This window comes from Candidozyma pseudohaemuli, assembly GCF_003013735.1.
Source record: "Candidozyma pseudohaemuli strain B12108 chromosome Unknown scaffold00013, whole genome shotgun sequence".
Lineage (NCBI taxonomy): Eukaryota > Fungi > Ascomycota > Pichiomycetes > Serinales > Metschnikowiaceae > Candidozyma > Candidozyma pseudohaemuli.
In genome coordinates, this window is record NW_020194447.1 from 283,308 (window position 1) to 300,598 (window position 17,291).

At 49.5% G+C, this 17,291-nt stretch overlaps 8 protein-coding genes across 8 annotated transcripts; 4 read left to right on the plus strand and 4 right to left on the minus strand.

The window, feature by feature from the left end:
* Positions 1–1,090: 1,090 nt before the first annotated feature.
* On the minus strand, positions 1,091–5,469 carry C7M61_004309 (chromatin modification protein; the record flags this gene model as incomplete). The annotated part of the gene is made up of 3 exons (XM_024859631.1): positions 1,091–1,703; positions 2,386–4,512; positions 4,787–5,469. 3 exons carry the CDS (start codon positions 5,467–5,469, stop codon positions 1,091–1,093), a joined length of 3,423 nt encoding a protein of 1,140 aa, XP_024712300.1.
* A 584-nt stretch (positions 5,470–6,053) lies between these two features.
* GPI2 (phosphatidylinositol N-acetylglucosaminyltransferase) lies at positions 6,054–6,881 on the minus strand (the record flags this gene model as incomplete). Its single annotated transcript, XM_024859632.1, has 1 exon — positions 6,054–6,881. The coding sequence occupies one exon, from the start codon at positions 6,879–6,881 to the stop codon at positions 6,054–6,056; it is 828 nt and encodes a 275-aa protein (XP_024712301.1).
* Positions 6,882–7,062: 181 nt separating this feature from the next.
* Positions 7,063–7,602, plus strand: C7M61_004311 (uncharacterized protein; the record flags this gene model as incomplete). Its single annotated transcript, XM_024859633.1, has 1 exon — positions 7,063–7,602. The coding sequence occupies one exon, from the start codon at positions 7,063–7,065 to the stop codon at positions 7,600–7,602; it is 540 nt and encodes a 179-aa protein (XP_024712302.1).
* Positions 7,603–8,547: 945 nt separating this feature from the next.
* On the plus strand, positions 8,548–10,005 carry HXK2 (hexokinase 2; the record flags this gene model as incomplete). Its single annotated transcript, XM_024859634.1, has 1 exon — positions 8,548–10,005. The coding sequence occupies one exon, from the start codon at positions 8,548–8,550 to the stop codon at positions 10,003–10,005; it is 1,458 nt and encodes a 485-aa protein (XP_024712303.1).
* A 136-nt stretch (positions 10,006–10,141) lies between these two features.
* MIM1 (Mim1p) lies at positions 10,142–10,516 on the plus strand (the record flags this gene model as incomplete). Its single annotated transcript, XM_024859635.1, has 1 exon — positions 10,142–10,516. The coding sequence occupies one exon, from the start codon at positions 10,142–10,144 to the stop codon at positions 10,514–10,516; it is 375 nt and encodes a 124-aa protein (XP_024712304.1).
* A 1,312-nt stretch (positions 10,517–11,828) lies between these two features.
* PRE6 (proteasome core particle subunit alpha 4) lies at positions 11,829–12,491 on the plus strand (the record flags this gene model as incomplete). Its single annotated transcript, XM_024859636.1, has 1 exon — positions 11,829–12,491. One exon carries the CDS (start codon positions 11,829–11,831, stop codon positions 12,489–12,491), a length of 663 nt encoding a protein of 220 aa, XP_024712305.1.
* Positions 12,492–12,583: 92 nt separating this feature from the next.
* Positions 12,584–13,761, minus strand: C7M61_004315 (multifunctional nuclease; the record flags this gene model as incomplete). Its single annotated transcript, XM_024859637.1, has 2 exons — positions 12,584–13,701; positions 13,749–13,761. The coding sequence occupies 2 exons, from the start codon at positions 13,759–13,761 to the stop codon at positions 12,584–12,586; spliced, it is 1,131 nt and encodes a 376-aa protein (XP_024712306.1).
* A 100-nt stretch (positions 13,762–13,861) lies between these two features.
* C7M61_004316 (FG-nucleoporin) lies at positions 13,862–16,957 on the minus strand (the record flags this gene model as incomplete). Its single annotated transcript, XM_024859638.1, has 1 exon — positions 13,862–16,957. One exon carries the CDS (start codon positions 16,955–16,957, stop codon positions 13,862–13,864), a length of 3,096 nt encoding a protein of 1,031 aa, XP_024712307.1.
* Between the last annotated feature and the right edge of the window lie 334 nt (positions 16,958–17,291).

Below are 17,291 nucleotides of genomic sequence, written 5' to 3' on the forward strand. Positions count from 1 at the left end.
ATATTACGCTGTGTGCAGTATTCACTTCTCTATTAGGCATGCGGTATGCATGGAGCAGATCGCCATACAGAGAAAAAAGAGAAAGAGGTGCGAAAGAGAGGGGGGGCATTCACGGTTGCGAAAAAAAAAAAAATCTTCAATCTGTGTCACAAAGCTATGGATGGATCTGCGCCGATATCCCGCTTAAAGGGAACACTCGTGTGCACAGACGGTCAACGCAAGAAATGTGGGGAAAGTGAAGAAAAAACCAGCCTCGGCAGTGCAGCCGAAAAAATACAATACCCAAGTGGTCCTGAGCACTTACAGGTAACAGTGAAGAAAAACGATTGTTTCTGCGTACAAACATGATTCATTTTACTTGTTGGAAGTTTGTCTTGGAAGTATGCAAAGGAATCGCCGAAGGGTCGTACTCCATGATTTAGCCGCCTTTGCTGATACCGCCCTTCCACTGAGCCCCACCTAGGCTTATAGTCGAAAATGCCTCCTTCCCCTCTTTAGCCGTAGCGAGGCTAGCTTTGATGATTGCTCTTCGTTTTATTTTTATCATATTTCGTCTTTTTGTAATTCGGATTGTCCAATCACCGTTCGCGTCTTTTCATTGCCTCCAACGGTTAGGGGTTTCCTGTCAGACGCCCTCGTGTCGTACCAAGAAAGTATAGACGAGGCTGCATGTGAGGCCATATTCGTGTGGAAGCTTAGATGCCAGATATGGGGGTATGGCTGAAAGGATGACGTTTTATGGTTTTTTGGGATTTGTGGGGGAGTAGTGTGAATTGGAGGTGGAAGAATTTTTACCTTTTGGGTGGAGCATCTTTTTGTCAAGCAGGTGCATATACAAAGACAATAATGTGATTGTTGAAATGGCCTTATTTGGTGGAACGTTACATAGATGGAAGTTGGTGAAGTGGAGGGTCCATAAACGACAAGATCGTCAGGATCGACGTCGCTATGGGGTTTTCATGTGCTTGCTACTTTAGCTTTTAGCTTTTGGCAGTGTGCTACTTTTGGCAGTGTGCTACTTTTAGCAGTGTAGGTGCTACTTTTAGTAAAGGTTGATTCATCTCGATGTTCATTACATCTATTTAAAAACTTAGAGCAACAAGTTGCCCACAATGGCAGCCACAGCCACAGCACCGCCAGCGGTCTTGCCACCAGCAGCAGCACTGGCAGAGGCGGAAGGATTGGCAGAAGAGCCAGAAGAGCCCGACTTGCTCAGGGAACCGGAAGATCCAGAAGAAGAACCGGAGGAGCCAGGAGACGAGGAGTCGGAGGCACCAGAGGCAGTGGAGCCGGAAGAGCCGCTAGCCAGGCTGCCAGAAGAACCGGAGGAGCCAGATGGGGAGGCAGACTCAGAAGAACCGGAGGAACCCAAGCCAGCGAGTCCACCAGAAGAGCCAGAGGAACCGCCGGAGGACGAGTCACCGCCGGAGGAGCCACCGGAGGAGCCACCGGAAGAACCACCAGAAGAAGAGTCACCGGCAGAACCAGCGGAACCAGAAGAACCACTGGAGCCACCCTCACTGGAACCACCGCTGGAGCCACCGCTGGAGCCGCCGCTGGAGCCGCCACTAGAAGAGTCACCAGAAGCACCACCACCGCTTCCAGAGGAGTCACCAGAACCCTCAGAGGAACCACCACTGGAGATGGCATTGGTGAAGGCCACAACAGAGGCCAAGGCAAGAATGTGGGAGAATTGCATTTTTCTTTTTGATTGAGTTTGTAAGTCTGTGCTTTCTGCTTCTTCTTGGTATCTTTTCCCTCTGTATTTATACCCAAAGACCGTATAGCCTCAGAGGCAGTGGTGGGCTCTTCTATGGAGGTGTTTTGCACACCTTGATGGCTTTGCAGCCATTCCGCAAACGCGAGTGGGAGCTGCACTGCCTGTCAAAACCTGCACCCCTGACTAGCTATGCACCGTGAATGTGTTGTTCCTGGCGACTTTCCTATTCTGTAGGTGGTGTACCTTGGACCCTGCTGCAAATGGGACCAAGTGCGAACTGCTGTTTCGCCGACTATGTCGCAAGACCGCAACGGTAAAGTGCCTGAACGATATTAATCACTGGCATAATTTTGATTGTTTCAGAAATTATTTTGCATATTGTTTCATCCTCGTAGCACTTTGTTCTAGACATAGCCTAGCTGGTGCTTGCTGGGTGGCTGTGTGGTAACATAGCCATTTAGCTCACAAAAGCCATTGTAGATACACACTGCGAACTGATAGGGGACATCCAAAAATACTGCCTCTGAGGCTGAAACAAGCCAGCACTGGACGCGCTGTATATTATCACGTCACCTCGTGGGTCGTCCTCGAATGCCGTGAATGCTTAGATCTGAAGCGAGCCCCCAGCAAGACAAAGGTTCCTTCTCGAAAAGTGTACCTTATACACGGGTGTCTTTTTCGTGAAGTATGCTGTCATGTGGTCGCTCGTGGCGACGATTTCCTTTCTGCTTACTCTTTCGGCAGGCTTCTTCCCCTCGCTGCCTGAAGATGACGTCAAGCTGCTGCCGTTTATGCCTTCACCGTTTAATGGCTCAGGTGTCGGGCCCGCGTCGTTAGTATTTCTCTTGACGTCCCACACTCTAACCGTGTTATCAGATGCACCACTGACAAGAACACCGCCATCGCGACTAAACGCCAAAGAATATATAGAGGAACGTCCGTGACCTCTCATACTCTTCAAGCGACGACCAGAACCAGCATCCCAGATGTTAATCACAGTGTCTTCACCTGCAGTAGCCACCCATCTACCGTCGGGTGAAACGGCCATACAGTTGACAGCACCAGTGTGTCCCATGAAAATACGCACGGCGTTACCGGTCTGCACATCCCACATTCTGGCGGTCTTGTCTGAGGATCCCGTGAAGACGTAGTTGGAATTTGGATGGAATTCAACGCAGTCCACGTCGTTAATGTGACCAGCGAAAATACGCAATGGGTAGATGTGGTCGGTTGCCCAAAGACGGGCTGTTTGGTCGTGCGAGGCGGTTGCAAAGTAGTGGCCGAAAGGAGAGAATTTGACATCCCAAATGGGCTGGTTGTGGCCCTTGTAAGAAACCAAGGCGGTATAGGTATCCATCGACCAAAGACGTGCTGTCTTATCTTCCGAAGAGGAGATCAAGTACTTGTTGTCGGGAGAAAACGACAAACCGTAAACTGGCCCACTGTGGCCGACAAGTCGTCTGGTGTTGTCGTTGTTGCTAGAATCTCTCTTGAATACGGATTTAAGAGGGCGCCCATCGAGACTCCACAATTTGATGAAGCTGTCCTGGAATCCCGCGGCAACGGTATTGGAGTCCTCGTTGAACTCAAGACATGTCATGTCATTGTTGGTGTTGTGGAAAGTGTACATGCACACAGAAGGAGCACTGGCCTGAAGGGCACCCAACTTGATTTTGGAGCGGGAGTCCTCCACGGCGAGAATCATTCTTTTAACGTCTGAAGCGTCCTTCAAGGGTAGTGGGATCGAGTCTGCTGCAGGTGAGTCCTTGTCTGGTTCCTTGAGCTCTTCAAACTCCTTCACAAGGGTCTTGCCGTCCACGGGCTCAGTAGTTTCATCCTTCACCTTCAACTCGGCCTCAACCTCCTTCTGCGTATCTTCATCCAACGGTAGTTTACCAAGCTGAACTGGTTGCTCGTTGAACTTCTCGATCTCGTTTGTGCTGGTGATGTAACCCGGAATTCCTTCAGCAGGATCAGCCTCTCCCTCTTGCGTGACCTTATCTGGTCTCGTCGTTGATATGATGGGATTGAGGTACTGGTTAATGATTCGAATGAGAACGGCACCGCCAACGGCCTCGTTCTCGTGAAGGAAATATAGTAAAAGGTTCATTGTCGTCTTGGATACCAAGATTCTGTACTTGTTGGTGCGGTATGCTTGAGCCAAAGGGTCCTCCTTCAAGTGATCAGGCAAGGAGATACCTGCGAGCTGCTTCACCTCCAATCCATGCAAAATCATGTGGTCGTCCTTGAAATTGTCGTAGAAGATTTTGGCGTGCTTGATAAAGTTCTTGGAAACGAGCTCCAAGTAGCAATGAACGAAAAGTGGGTACAAGATACGGGACAACTCAGGCTTGTACAAGTCCAAGGACGTCTCGACCCAGCTTCTGAGGATCGAGTACGCTCTGGCGTAAATGTCTGGATCGTTCTCCCGTTTCTGTTTCTCCTCCTCTTCTTTCAACAGCCGGAGCTCCTCCTCCTTCCGGTCGTACGAGCCCTTGTCCTTGTAATCCCTTAATTCCCTTTCGGTTCTTGCAACCTTATCTCTCATTTCCCTGAGTTCTATGTCAGCCTTGGTCTGCTTGCCACCAGTTGGATAGCCCAGCGAGATTTCCGTTGGTCCGGGATACGAGGTGCTTGATGGAGTAGGCATTCCTGCCAGAGGCGTCGCCGTATTGGAACTTTCCAAACGGAACATGGCTTCTGTCTTGTGGAACCCTTTCTTGTTGAGGTACTCCATCACAATTCGATTAAGATCTGCCTGAGTGAATTGCTGCTGGCCCTTTGCCGCAGGCCTATTGGCCAGCGAGTTTTGATCCGTCGGGGCAGGATTGGCCATTGTTGAAGTTGTTGGTTATGGAGTGCTCAGTTGAAAACACTTGAAGTCGTGTGCCGCGCACGACTACTACTTACCACTACACGGACTGATTTCGATGATTTCGTGATTCGTGAAATTAAAGTTTGTTTTATGCACATAGTAGACGCCGCCAGCATCGGGCCCGGCGCTTTGGTGCTTTTCCGGGCGATAAGCGTCGGTGGACAGCTTTACTCACCACTCTCCCTAGATACTCACCAGTGAACCGGTTACAGTGACCGCTCTCCCAGGGGACAGCATCCACGATATCCCTGGCGAGTTTCTTTTTCTCTATAATGCTGCCGAGATGTATAAGGCTTTTTCTTGTTGTGTGGTCGGCACCGACTTGGACAAACTGGATCCCCAAATGCTCCTTGGGCGCCTTGAAAACTTCAAGTTGCTGAACGGTCCAGGCCACGGTGTTGGCCAATTCCTCGGGAAAAGCTCTATCTGATATGGCAATGATATTCATCGCTTTGGTCTGGCCGTGGATGAAATCGCCAAAGTATCGCTGAACTAGCCGTAGAAGAGTGCTTGCCATATTAGCAGTTCCCACAGGGCTTCTGCCGTCGAATTGAAGCTGAATCTCCTCTGGAGATAAGTCCAACAATGGCTCCCGTTGGTTCACAAACCAGATATCCTGGCCTTGGTCGTCCCACTCGGCACATATACTGGCAAACAGGGCCAAGGCATCACCAGTCTGAGTCCACGGTACAATTCCCAGTTTTCTATCCGTCCAGCTCATCAGCAGGTTGTCGTCGACAATGTATACAATGTCATATTCCTTGAGGGTGTTGTATTCCTCGGCTTGTAGGGAGCATCTTTGGTCTTCTATCGGAATAGGCAGTCTAGGGAGGGCCTTGTAGGCGGGAGGTGGGTCTAAAGGAGTTTTCACCATGGTGCCAAAAGAAACGGATCAGCTTCTTAAAAATGTAGTATTTGGCATCATTCAGTCCTCGTGGGACCCGGCTAACAATGCGGCTCGGCCCGATCGATGATATCACGGTTTCTGAAAATCTCTCGTAAATGTCCGTTTCTCCGCATGAAATTCAGGAACGGACCAAAAGGGGAACACGCCCGCAGGCCATCTTAATAAGCCAATGATATGGGTATATCAGGAGCCGTGACGTTCGGTTCCTGCACCAGTAACGTAGACCTCGTAATTTCCCATCACGGTTTTTCGAGCTAGTCGGTCCGGTTCAGGCATAGATTGTGTGAGCTATGCTAACGGTGGTTTCGCGGAATCTGACGGTTTACTGATTCGGCCCGGTTTGTTCCACACCTGTCAAGGCTGTTTTATTTCATGGCTTGGCGATGTAGGCGTGCGATGCAAATGGACATTAGCCAATTGAAAGGAATGAATGGAAATGACAGTCGAAACTTTCAAGCAGCTTTAGGCGGATCAGATGGTATAAGGTGTGCTGATATGATATGGTGCCTCCGTCTTTTTCGTTCGTATTCTTTAAAGTCTCTTCTGCCGGCCTATGCTGAATTGATCTTCGGCTTGGCGGTGTCCCACGGACCCTGGAGCTCGTTCTTGTACCGCTGCAACGACATAAAGTACCATGGAAGACACAACAGCACGAAAATCACGCCCAGAACGTAAACCACCAGAAACCAGGCGCCATGAATTACGTAGATCACGCTGGCCACTATGCCGTAGACGAAGAGCATCACGCTGAAGTGAGCAGAATACAGTTTCTCTCGAAGCCGTAGATCGAACATAGGAAATAGAATACAGACCTCTGTGGCGAACACCAAAAACACGAAGGCGTCCATTGACAGCAGAAGCCGTGATGCTAGCACAATGCCGTTGGTGAAGCTGAGATTCGTGGATATGACAGCCCTGTAGCTTTGAGACGTTTCCAAGGCGTAATCGTGGCACACAACGTTAAGGCAAGTAAGCACGCTGGAAAGTGCCCAAATTGAGTCGGACGATGTCGATTTGGTCAAGGATCGAAGCACAGGCGAAAGCAACAAGAGCATGAGTAGAATCACCGTGTTCAGCTTGACCGTCTCGTACAGATTTGTGTATGAATTGAGCGCCACAAGCCCCAAGCCTGCTAAAAGCGTTCCACAGGCCGTCGCTACCAGCGCTTTCCAGTAACCCAGGTAGATTCCCAGAAAGTTAAGGTTGACTAGTAATAAGAGCAGCGCATATAAGGCCACTAAGCTGAAGTCATGATAGAGCTTTCGAAACAGGTATTTCGAGACAGTGGTATTTCGTTTGAGCTGATCCAAAAACAGCGCCGGCGTATAGTTATCGGGAAACGGCTGCTCCACATATAGAAGCTTCTTCCATACTGCCATGGTGGAGGTCGCAGTAGGATTATCACCAATATCGCACTTCTCACCTACACACCCTCATTCCTACTACATCCTTGAAGAACACACCCTGATAATATTAAATATGTCACGCCACGGGATCCACGATTCTGTCCTGCTGATGGCGTCTTTCGCCACCCTGCAACGGCAGAAACCCTACCGCAACATGAACAGAAGTGAAACCAACACAACCACAGATGTCAATCTGAACCTAGACAACCAGAGTCTTCGAACCGTGGACCAGCTCTCCACGGCACGTGCCAGCGTGACGATGCTGGACAAACTCTGGACACAAATCGACGTTTTGGACGATGTCAAGAAAATGGCCCAGGAGGTCCAGGAACGAGGGTCTTTCTTGAGTGAGGAGTTCAGCGAGAAGCTTATCCAGATGAAGGAGGCCCAGCAGCGGCTCCTAGATGTGATGGGCCGGCATCACGAACTCAGCGAAAAGAGCCGGCAAGAAATGAAAGAACAGCTCGAGCAAACCCCCATAGAGCGGATGGAGGAAGAAGCTATTCGCAAGGATAATGAGGCAAAACAGAAGAAAATGCATGATTTTTTCTTTGGCAATGAGAGGGAAAACACCAACGAGGAGACGAAAGATTTTGACGAGCTCAATGATTATGTCGATGATGTCAGGCAGAACTTGGCTGCGGTAGCGAAAAGCATGGCCAAGTTCGATGACACCACCAAGGACTTATGGTGATGCTGCGGGCCAGCCATCTGGTGATACAGGAAAAGGCTAAAGAGAGGGTGGTTTTTGGTAGAGTTTTGATTTAAAGTGTGGCCCTTTTTGCATCTTTGTATTGGCAGCGCCTCATGCCTGCTGAGCGTTTTAGGCGGTTATGATGCGTCTTGACAACGGTTTTATTTTTGACAGGCCGCCCCTCATATGTGGCAGTTTTGGTCTGTCCAATTAAGCTTCAGGATCGACACCCATCATCAGCAGTTCCAGCCTGTGTGTGGAGACATTTTAGCCCGCTACTATCAGCTGAGGCTCTTCGGGTGAGGCCGAGCCAGAAGACCATGACATCCATGATCTCAGCATGTGGTGCGTTCATAACACAGGTGACGCGACTGTTTTGCGTGCCTCCGAGAAAGTTTTTTTTGTTGATTTTCCCGCCAACGTCTATTTTCACCGGAACAACTTGATGCCGGAGTATGATCACCGCGGCTAAGTCGGAAAAACTCTAAACAGCAAACGTCACCCGGCAGCAACCGCAGACCGTCTGAGACGTACTGGTCATAGTTAAGGCGGGGCCCCACACGCACCCCAGGCGGGCGCGGAGTGAGGTCACCCGAAATCGTCTTCTTAGGGGAAGAAATCGGGGAAATTTGATGCACCACCACCTGACGCACGATCGAGGTGCGTCAACCAAGAAAACTACGGGTTTGATAGACAGTTTATCCGGGAGGATCTCGACTGGAAAGTAACAGTAGAGGGCATGAAATGGGTCGAAGAATCCCTTTATCGAAAGTTCAAAAGTCGCCGTGCAAAGTGATCTAGTCGTTGCCTGCTTAGTGCATCTTGCTGGTCTGCACACAGCGAGGTTCGCTGAGCAGCTCCGAGAGCGATACCCAGATTTTTCAACGCATATAAAGGCGAGATTTTCCGGCTTGCTCACCTCCAAACAAACTACACATACACACAATGGTCAGATTAGGTCCAAAACCACCACAGCACAGAAAGGGCACCTTCACGGGCGTGTCCAAGGAGTTGCTTGACGAGATCCACCAGATGGAAGATCTCTTCACCGTCTCCGGCGAAACCTTAACCAAGATTTCCGATCACTTCGTCAATGAACTCACCAAGGGTTTGTCCAAGAAGGGAGGTAACATTCCCATGATCCCCGGTTGGGTTCTTGACTTCCCAACTGGTCAAGAGACTGGTGACTACTTGGCTATCGACTTGGGTGGAACCAACTTGAGAGTCGTCTTGGTTTCGCTCTTGGGTAACCACAAGTTCGACACCACCCAATCCAAGTTCGCCTTGCCAAAGAACATGAGAACCGCCAAGTCTGAGGAATTGTGGTCTTTCATTGCTGAATGTTTGGCCAAGTTCCTTGCTGAATTCTTCCCAGATGGTGTCAAGCAGACCTTGCCTTTGGGTTTCACCTTCTCCTACCCTGCTTCCCAGGACAACATCACTGAGGGTTACTTGCAGAGATGGACCAAGGGTTGGGACATTGACGGTGTTGAGGGTAAGAATGTCGTGCCTATGTTGCAGGAAGCTATTGCTAAGGTCAACATCCCAATTGAGGTTGTCGCCTTGATCAACGACACCACTGGTACCATGGTTGCCTCCATGTACACTGACGCTGAGGCCAAGATGGGTCTTATCTTCGGTACTGGTGTCAACGGTGCCTACTACGAGAAGATCAGCGAGATTCCAAAGTTGGAGGGTAGACTCGAGGACGACGTCACCCCCGACATGCTCATGGCCATCAACTGTGAGTACGGTTCTTTCGACAACGAGCACGCTGTGTTGCCAAGAACCAGATTCGACAAGATCATTGACAAGGAGTCTGCCAGACCTGGCCAGCAGTCTTTCGAGAAGATGATTTCCGGTTACTACTTGGGTGAGCTCTTGAGATTGATCTTGCTCGAGTTGGCCGACGAGAAGAAGTTGATCTTCGAAGGTCAGGACTTGACTAAATTGCATGAGTCGTTCGTCATGGACACTTCCTTCCCAGCCCGTATTGAGGAGGACCCATTCGAGAACTTGTCCGACGTCCAGGAGCTTTTCCAGAACAGTTTGAACATCCAGACCACTGTTGCTGAGAGAAAGGTGATCAGAAGATTGTCTGAGTTGCTCGGTGAGAGATCTGCTCGTTTGTCTGTCTGTGGTATTGCTGCCATTTGCAAGAAGAGAGGCTACAAGAGCGCCCACTGTGCCGCCGACGGTTCCGTGTACGAGAAGTACCCATACTTCAAGGAGAGAGCTGCCCAGGGTTTGAGAGACATCTTTGGCTGGGCTGAAGGCGAGGAGGACCCTGTGGTTATTGTTGCTGCTGAGGACGGTTCTGGTGTCGGAGCTGCCGTCATTGCCGCTTTGACCGAAAGAAGATTGAAGGACGGCAAGTCCGTCGGTGTCAAGAAGGGCACCTAGATCAGGTAAAACTTTTATGAATGCATAATATAGGAAAAAACCGGTGTAGCCATTTTTTTGCACCCAGTGTGCACAAAGTATACTCTCACCACTCGGGATTATCACCAACCAGAAACATCATCATATAACTTCCCAAATGTCTGTTTACGCCTCGCCCTCCGCTCGTCCGATCGACGTGACTGACCTTCAGGAGGAGAATGACGTAGCTGTCATTTCGTCACAGCTATCATCTGACGAGCTCGTCAACAACGAGGACATTTCCACCACACATACTATCATTGAGGCCGGCCGAGAGGAAGAAAAGGAGGCCAATGGCCAGACGGTCGTTAGTTTCAATATTTGGAGCATTCTTCGAAAGGGCGCCATCAATTTGGTGTTGCCCTTCATCAACGGAATCATGCTTGGGTTCGGTGAGATCTTTGCCCACGAGGTGGGCTTCAAATACGGCTTTGTGGGTGCTAGGGTGCAGCCTCCGAGAAGACACCTTCAGCAGAAGCCCAAGTTTATTTAGGGCCTTTGCAGAAGCCCAAGTTTTTTTAGGGTTTTAGTTTAATGGGTGACGGTAATGAGAGTGAGTGTAGAGGGTGACGGTGATGTGGAACTCTAAGGTCAAAAGTGGATGCAGATGAGGTGGTCGTTCTGTTGACTGCCTCGGATGATGAATAATCTATGTGCTTTGGGTTGATAATGCTAATAATAAGGGAGTTTGGCGTTCTGTAAGCCATCACGGCATTGGATGTCTAATTTTGACAATTGGAGTATTTCACAACGACGATTTCTGGTACTTGACACCTAATGTGGTCTTCTTCTGCTTCTGAATCAATACCACGACTAAGGTGCCACGACTAAGGTGCCCTATTTGTCCTTATGGCATATTCCATCATATACCTCTTCTTAGGGAATCTGGACCTACTCATGCTTCACGCCGGGCCGATCACAGAACAATAAATAGTCTCGGTTCTTTCCAACTGGATACCTCTTGCTTGTGGAGCATTGCATGCATTCCACCACCAACACATCAGCCTTCTCCAGCTGGTTCTTCAGTAGATTCTCAAGATGGACCGTCATCGAAAGTCCAGGCACCAAAAGCGAATGGCATTTTTTGCAGAAGTTCCTCTTCACATGCGGCAGAAGCTTAAGAACCGTTCGTTTCGCCACAAGGTCCATGTTTCTGGCCATGGATCGTGCTAGTATGGGGTTCCCATTCTGTAGATGGAGATGTGCTGCTTGGAATAGAAAGGATGTTCGGGCATAGTGGTCTTTGCTGACTCTCGGTAGTTTGACGTTTTTGGCCATGGGGTTTTTCTATGTGGATTTGTATTAATGCAATAAAAGGAGTGACTGGTGGATAGTAGTGAGCAGACCTACTATGTGTATTTTGCTAGGCTGCGAATATTGCCATTTGCACCCACAATGGGTGTACCTTAAAAGAGTCACCAGATGATATTTCCAAAAAAAAAAAAGAAGTTGTGATCTGATTTTTCTCAAAAAAAAGCTATTCATCACCTAAAAAATCAAAAAATCGTCCCCAGCTTCACTATTCACATACCCAGATCTCGCCTGTGTCCACCGCCCTGCAGTACCGACTCTGAAGGCGAACTGAGAACCACTCACTCACCTTCACCAGTAGTTATATCAATGAGTGGCTACGACAGTGCATTATCCATTTTCTCGTATGTTCAAACGTTCAATGTCCAATTACAACCATTTATACTAACCGCAGACCTGATGGCCACGTTTTCCGTATGTTACAGCTTCCATAGCTTAGTGAATCTTACTAACCAACAGAGGTCGAATATGCCTCCGAGGCCGTGAAAAGAGGCATGTCTGCCGTGGGCGTCAAGGGCACTCTGTGTGTTGTTTTGGGCTGTGAAAAAAGAACCACATTGAAGCTACAAGACCCTAGAATCACCCCGTCCAAGATCTGTAAAGTGGACGGCCATGTTGTATTGACATTTGCCGGATTGAACGCCGATGCTCGTATTTTGGTCGACAAGGCCCGTGTGGAGGCTCAATCCCACCGTTTGAACTTGGAGGATCCGGTGCTGATTGAGTACTTGACCAAGTACGTTGCTGGAGTGCAGCAAAAATACACTCAGTCCGGCGGTGTCAGGCCGTTTGGTATCGCCACGATGATAGCAGGCTTCGACGTGAACGATACCACGCCCAAGTTGTACCAGACAGAGCCCAGCGGGGTGTACAATGCGTGGAAGGCGCATGCTATTGGTCGTTCTGCCAAGACGGTCAAGGAGTTTTTGGAGAAGAACTACGAGGAGGGCCAGACCGACGAGCAGACGATCAAGTTGACGGTCAAGTCTTTGTTAGAGGTTGTACAGACGGGTGCCAAGAACATCGAGATCTCGGTGTTGAGGCCTCAGGGCTCCATCGAGCAGTTGTCTGTGGAGGAGATCACCAAGTACGTGGAAGAGATCGAGGCCGAGAAGCAGGCGGAGGCCGAGAAAAAGAAGCCCTCTTCGAAGGAGTAGGTTGGTTAATATACACATTAAGGACGTGGGCAACATTTTGTTGCAGCCACTGTAGTTGGGGTATCTCTGGTTTTGTAGCATTGTCTGTGGCACTAACGCTTTGCCTTCTTCTTGCCCTTGCCCTTGGGTTCGGCAGCACGTTTAGCAGGACTCAGCTTGACCACGGTGAAAAATCCATCAAGACGGCCCTGGGTTCCACCCTTCAACGACTTTTTGAGCTTTTCAGCACCACTACGGATTCTGTCCTCGTTGAAGCCCTTTTGCTGGACCATAAACTCCACAAGGCCGTCCACATCGGGCTCCTCCCACTTGAGACTGACATCCTCAGCGTTCGTCACCTGGGTGATCTCGGGGTTCATGAACAATTCCTTAGCCTCAGCCCACGGCCAGTTTTCGGGAATCTTGTACTTTGTCTTTTCAGGGTTCGCCTCGATCCACTTGACGATATTCTCCAACGAACCGTGCTCCTTAATAAGCTTGTAAGCGGTCACAGGACCGACTCCCTTGATGGTCTCACAGTAGTCACATCCGAGCAAAATACACAAGTCCACAAACGTCAGGCGATCCATTCCCAAACCCTTGAGCGCCTCCAGGTACTCGATCTGGTCAATTGGCATCTTTCTTGCCTCCGCAACGGTCAAATGTCTTAAAAGAAACGGTGGTTCGTAACATAAAGTATCCATATCCTCTGACGCGGCAGCAAATACCTTTCCGCCCTTCGCTAGAGCAGCGCATTGTGCCTCAGCTTCACTGGGGGCGATCATATAAGGAATACCCATGAGTTTAAGAAGCTTTTGGGCCTCCTCACTTTGTTGCCTTGAAGCTCTCACGGTTCTCTTCTCGTGCTTAAGAAGCTCCTCCACAGTTCCTGTCTCTTTGAGCTCTTCAAGCTTGCTCTGGGCTTCGGCTTTCCTCAACATTCTCTTCTCTAGTTCGCCTCCCTTCAAAACTGGTGGCTTACCATCAAAGACGTACATTGGCTTCATGCCGTTTTCCACCATTCTGATGGTTCTGTAGAACATACCCAGCAAATGTGACGTGGTCTCGCCGTCTTCAGAGGTCAATTGCTGACCATCCTGCTGTCTAACAGCAATAAGATATTGATATAGACACATAGAGGCGTCGATGGCGACTTTTCTGCCAAAAAGCGTCTTCAAGGTGAGCTCCTTGAAAGCTTCTGGAGCATGTTCTTTAACAAGCTGATTGAGACCTGTCTGTTAGAATCTGAAAATTGTGTATGTTGCTATATTGTCATACCTTTAACACCCATGGTGGTTGTGAAGAAACGCGCTCTAGATGTAGATGGATGCGCACCTACATAACGTGTCGGTCCCAAACGTGATTTCCTAAAAACTTCTATAAACTATGCATCAGACGTGCTCGAACGTGAACGTCCAGTTGCCGCTCGTTGGATCGTAGTCCTTGAACGTCATGTCCGGAAGCGACTTCAACTTTTCAATGTGCTTCTTCACAATCTCGTCCTTGGGGTCCAAGATGGACAATTTGGTCTTCTTGTTGATTGGGTAGCACCCTTCTAGCGTCACTTGGGCTGGGACGTTGAAGCCCTCGCCTTCCTTGGGCTTATCGTCGTCAGGGTACACGATCACGTTCTTTGGTCCGAACACGATGAGGTTTCCGCATATTTCGTCGAGGTTGAATGCTGACAAGTCCACGGGTTTGAGGAACTTGACTTCACCGTAATGCTTTCTGCCCACTGTGTAGTTTTCAATTGCTCTCAACTCTCCCAATGGCTTCTTCTTGAGTTCAGACAACGAAGGCAACATGTAGTAGCCGTCCTCGTCGACCTCTTCCTGCTCGATAGATTCAGGCTTCGTCTCGGAGTTTTCAATCTGCTTATGATCACCTTCAACAGTGAATGACACCTGCTGCGGCCTGTTGTTGTTTTCCTTGTATGTGATCAAGTTGGTGTTGCCGTTCTTGCTTCCGTTCAACACCAACTTCTTGTAGTTGGTCTTAGGAGCGAAAATATCAGACGACATGATAGCTGCATCAACATCAGCATTGAACAATTCCTTCTTCTTGTCCTCCTTGCGTTCTGTAGAGCTGATGCTTTCCTTCCTTCTGGTGGTAAATGGCACTGACTTGTTAGCAGCAAAAAGCGGTGCAACCTTGTGAGCAGTTAAAAGCGTAACACGCTTCTTAGCTGGTGGGTGCACAGCGACAGCCAATGGGGCCTCAGGCTGTCCATTGACATTCTGGTTAGTGCCTTGTATGCTCTGGAACAATCTGTTGTTTCCGTATGGGTTTTGAGTGCCAATGTTGACAAGACTTTGCTGGCCTTGGTTTTGATTCTGGTTCTGCTGCTGTTGCTGTTGGCCTCCAAGCAAAGAGCCGCCACCGAAAAGACCGCCAGAGGTGTTATTGTTGTTATTCTGCTGTTGGTTGTTGTTCAGACCAAACAAACCGCCTCCAGTCAGACCACCAAAAGTAGTAGATGGCTTGTTGAAGAGGCCGCCAGAGGTATTAGAGCCGCCAGCAGCACCACCAGCAGTATTGTTGTTTGCTCCACCGAAAAGGCCTCCGCCAGTTCCAGTGTTCTGGTTGTTGTTGCTCAGGCCAAACAAACCACCGCTGTTGCCAGTCGAAGCGTTGTTGTTAGAACCAAACAAACCTCCGCCACCACCACCGCCACCAAGGCCAGGTTTGCTGCCAAAGCCGCCAGCATTGTTGGTAGGAGCACCGAAGCCAGTGGATCCGGCATTGTTCAGGCTACCAAAAAGACCTCCGCCGGTCTGGCCAGCGGGCTTAGAGCCAAAGAGTCCGCCACCGCTGGATTGGTTGTTCTGGTTGTTGCTGCCAAAGAGACCACCGCTGTTGTTCGATTGATTGTTGCTTCCAAACAAGCCACCACCAGTGTTGTTTTGGTTGTTTTGGTTGTTGTTGTTGCTGCCAAAAAGACCACCTCCAGTGTTACCAGATGACTGGTTGTTCTGGCCAAAAAGACCGCCGCCAGTATTGGACTGACCAAATCCGGAGCTCTGATTATTGTTGTTCTGGGATCCAAAAAGACCTCCACCAGTAGCAGGCTTGCCGAATGCTGAGCCGCCTCCACCTCCACCTCCGAAAAGACCTCCAGAGGTGTTATTATTGTTGGTGTTTTGACCAAATGCCGAGCCGCCACCACCAAAACCTGTGTTTGGCTTATTGTTCGATCCGAAAAGGCCACCACCAGTGTTGCTGGAGCCGAATCCACCAGAACCACCCAAGGCGTTGTTGTTGTTGCTGGCGCCAAATGGCGAGCTATTGTTATTGTTGTTCTGACCGAACGCAGAGCCTGTGTTGTTGCTGCCAAAGGCAGATTGGTTGTTGTTCGATCCAAAGACACTAGAAGTGTTGTTATTGTTGTTCTGACCAAACGCTGAGCCACCGCCGAAGCCGCCTGAAGGCTTGTTGAAAGCGGAAGAACCGCCTCCAAAAGCACTGGAGCCACCTCCAAAAGCGGAGTTTCCAGTATTACCGCCAAATGGCGAGCTGTTGTTGGCTGTGTTGTTGCTTTGGCCGAAAAGACCCCCACCGCTAGTGTTGTTGTTCAGGCCAAATCCACCAGAGCTCTGACCAAAGGCAGAGGTACCGGTATTGCTCTGGCCAAAGGCAGAAGTTCCGGTGTTGTTAGAGCCAAAGGCTGAGTTGCCTCCACCAAAAGCTGAGCCAGTGTTTCCTGTGTTGGCACCGAAGCCAAAACCGCCCGGTTGTTGTTGTTGGTTTGCACCAAACCCGGTACCGGTTCCAGTGTTGCCGTTACCGTAGCGTCTGCCTTGCTCGTAGTCCTTGAGACGCAACTCATCGAAAGAGAAGTTGCTGTACTCTGGCATGTTCGACACATTGTGGTACAAGTTGGTTCCCGAAGAGTCCTTTTCCAGGAAGGGAGTGAATGGTTTCACAGCGGTACCGTTGTTTTGGTTGGAAGCACCGGCAGCGCCAAACCCAGTGGTAGTAGCAGCTCCACCAAATGGCGACACAGAGTTGTTCTGAGGCGTACCGAAACTTGAGCCAAAGGGTTTGTTGGCACTGCTTCCAAAAAGACCACCACCTCCGGTATTGCTGCTGCCAAAAGCGCCACCACCAGTGTTGTTACTGCTTCCAAAAGGAGAGGCGTTCGTTTGCGTGGTGTTGTTGTTGCTGCTTCCAAATACCGATCCGCCAGAAGATCCAAACCCAGTATTGGAGGATCCGAATGCACTTCCACCAGTGTTGGCCGTGTTGTTATTGGAGCCGAATGCTGATGTGCCCGAGCCACCAAAAGCAGAGTTATTATTGTTGGCAGTGTTGTTGCTGGCGCCAAAAAGGCCACCTCCTGAACTCGACCCAAAAGCACTGCCAGTGTTGTTACTTTGACCGAACGGCGAGGTCGTTGCATTGTTGTTAGTGTTCGACAGGAACGGAGAGGACAGGTTGTTGGCGGTGCTGCTGAAGCCGCCGAATCCTGATGTGGACCTCCCAAACATCTCAATTGGCTGGGTTTCGTGAGATTTGGATGTTGGTAGTTGCAGTTTTTTCCTTGATGTTTTCCTACTGAGATCGCATGAAAGTCACGTGGACGTCATTCAAACGGCTACAAAATAGGTGGATTATGGGTAAACACGGTGAGATCTGTGGATTTTGGATTTAAGGGATATGAAGAAAGCTGTTGGCTTTTTGGTGGTCATGGGTTTACAAGGGTCATATATGGGCACATACAAGTTTAATGGGGTAGGACAACCAGGAATGTGTATCCAAGCCACATACTAATGTACTATTTGCGTCTAAAAGTGATGAAAAATATATTGGATTTATTGGATT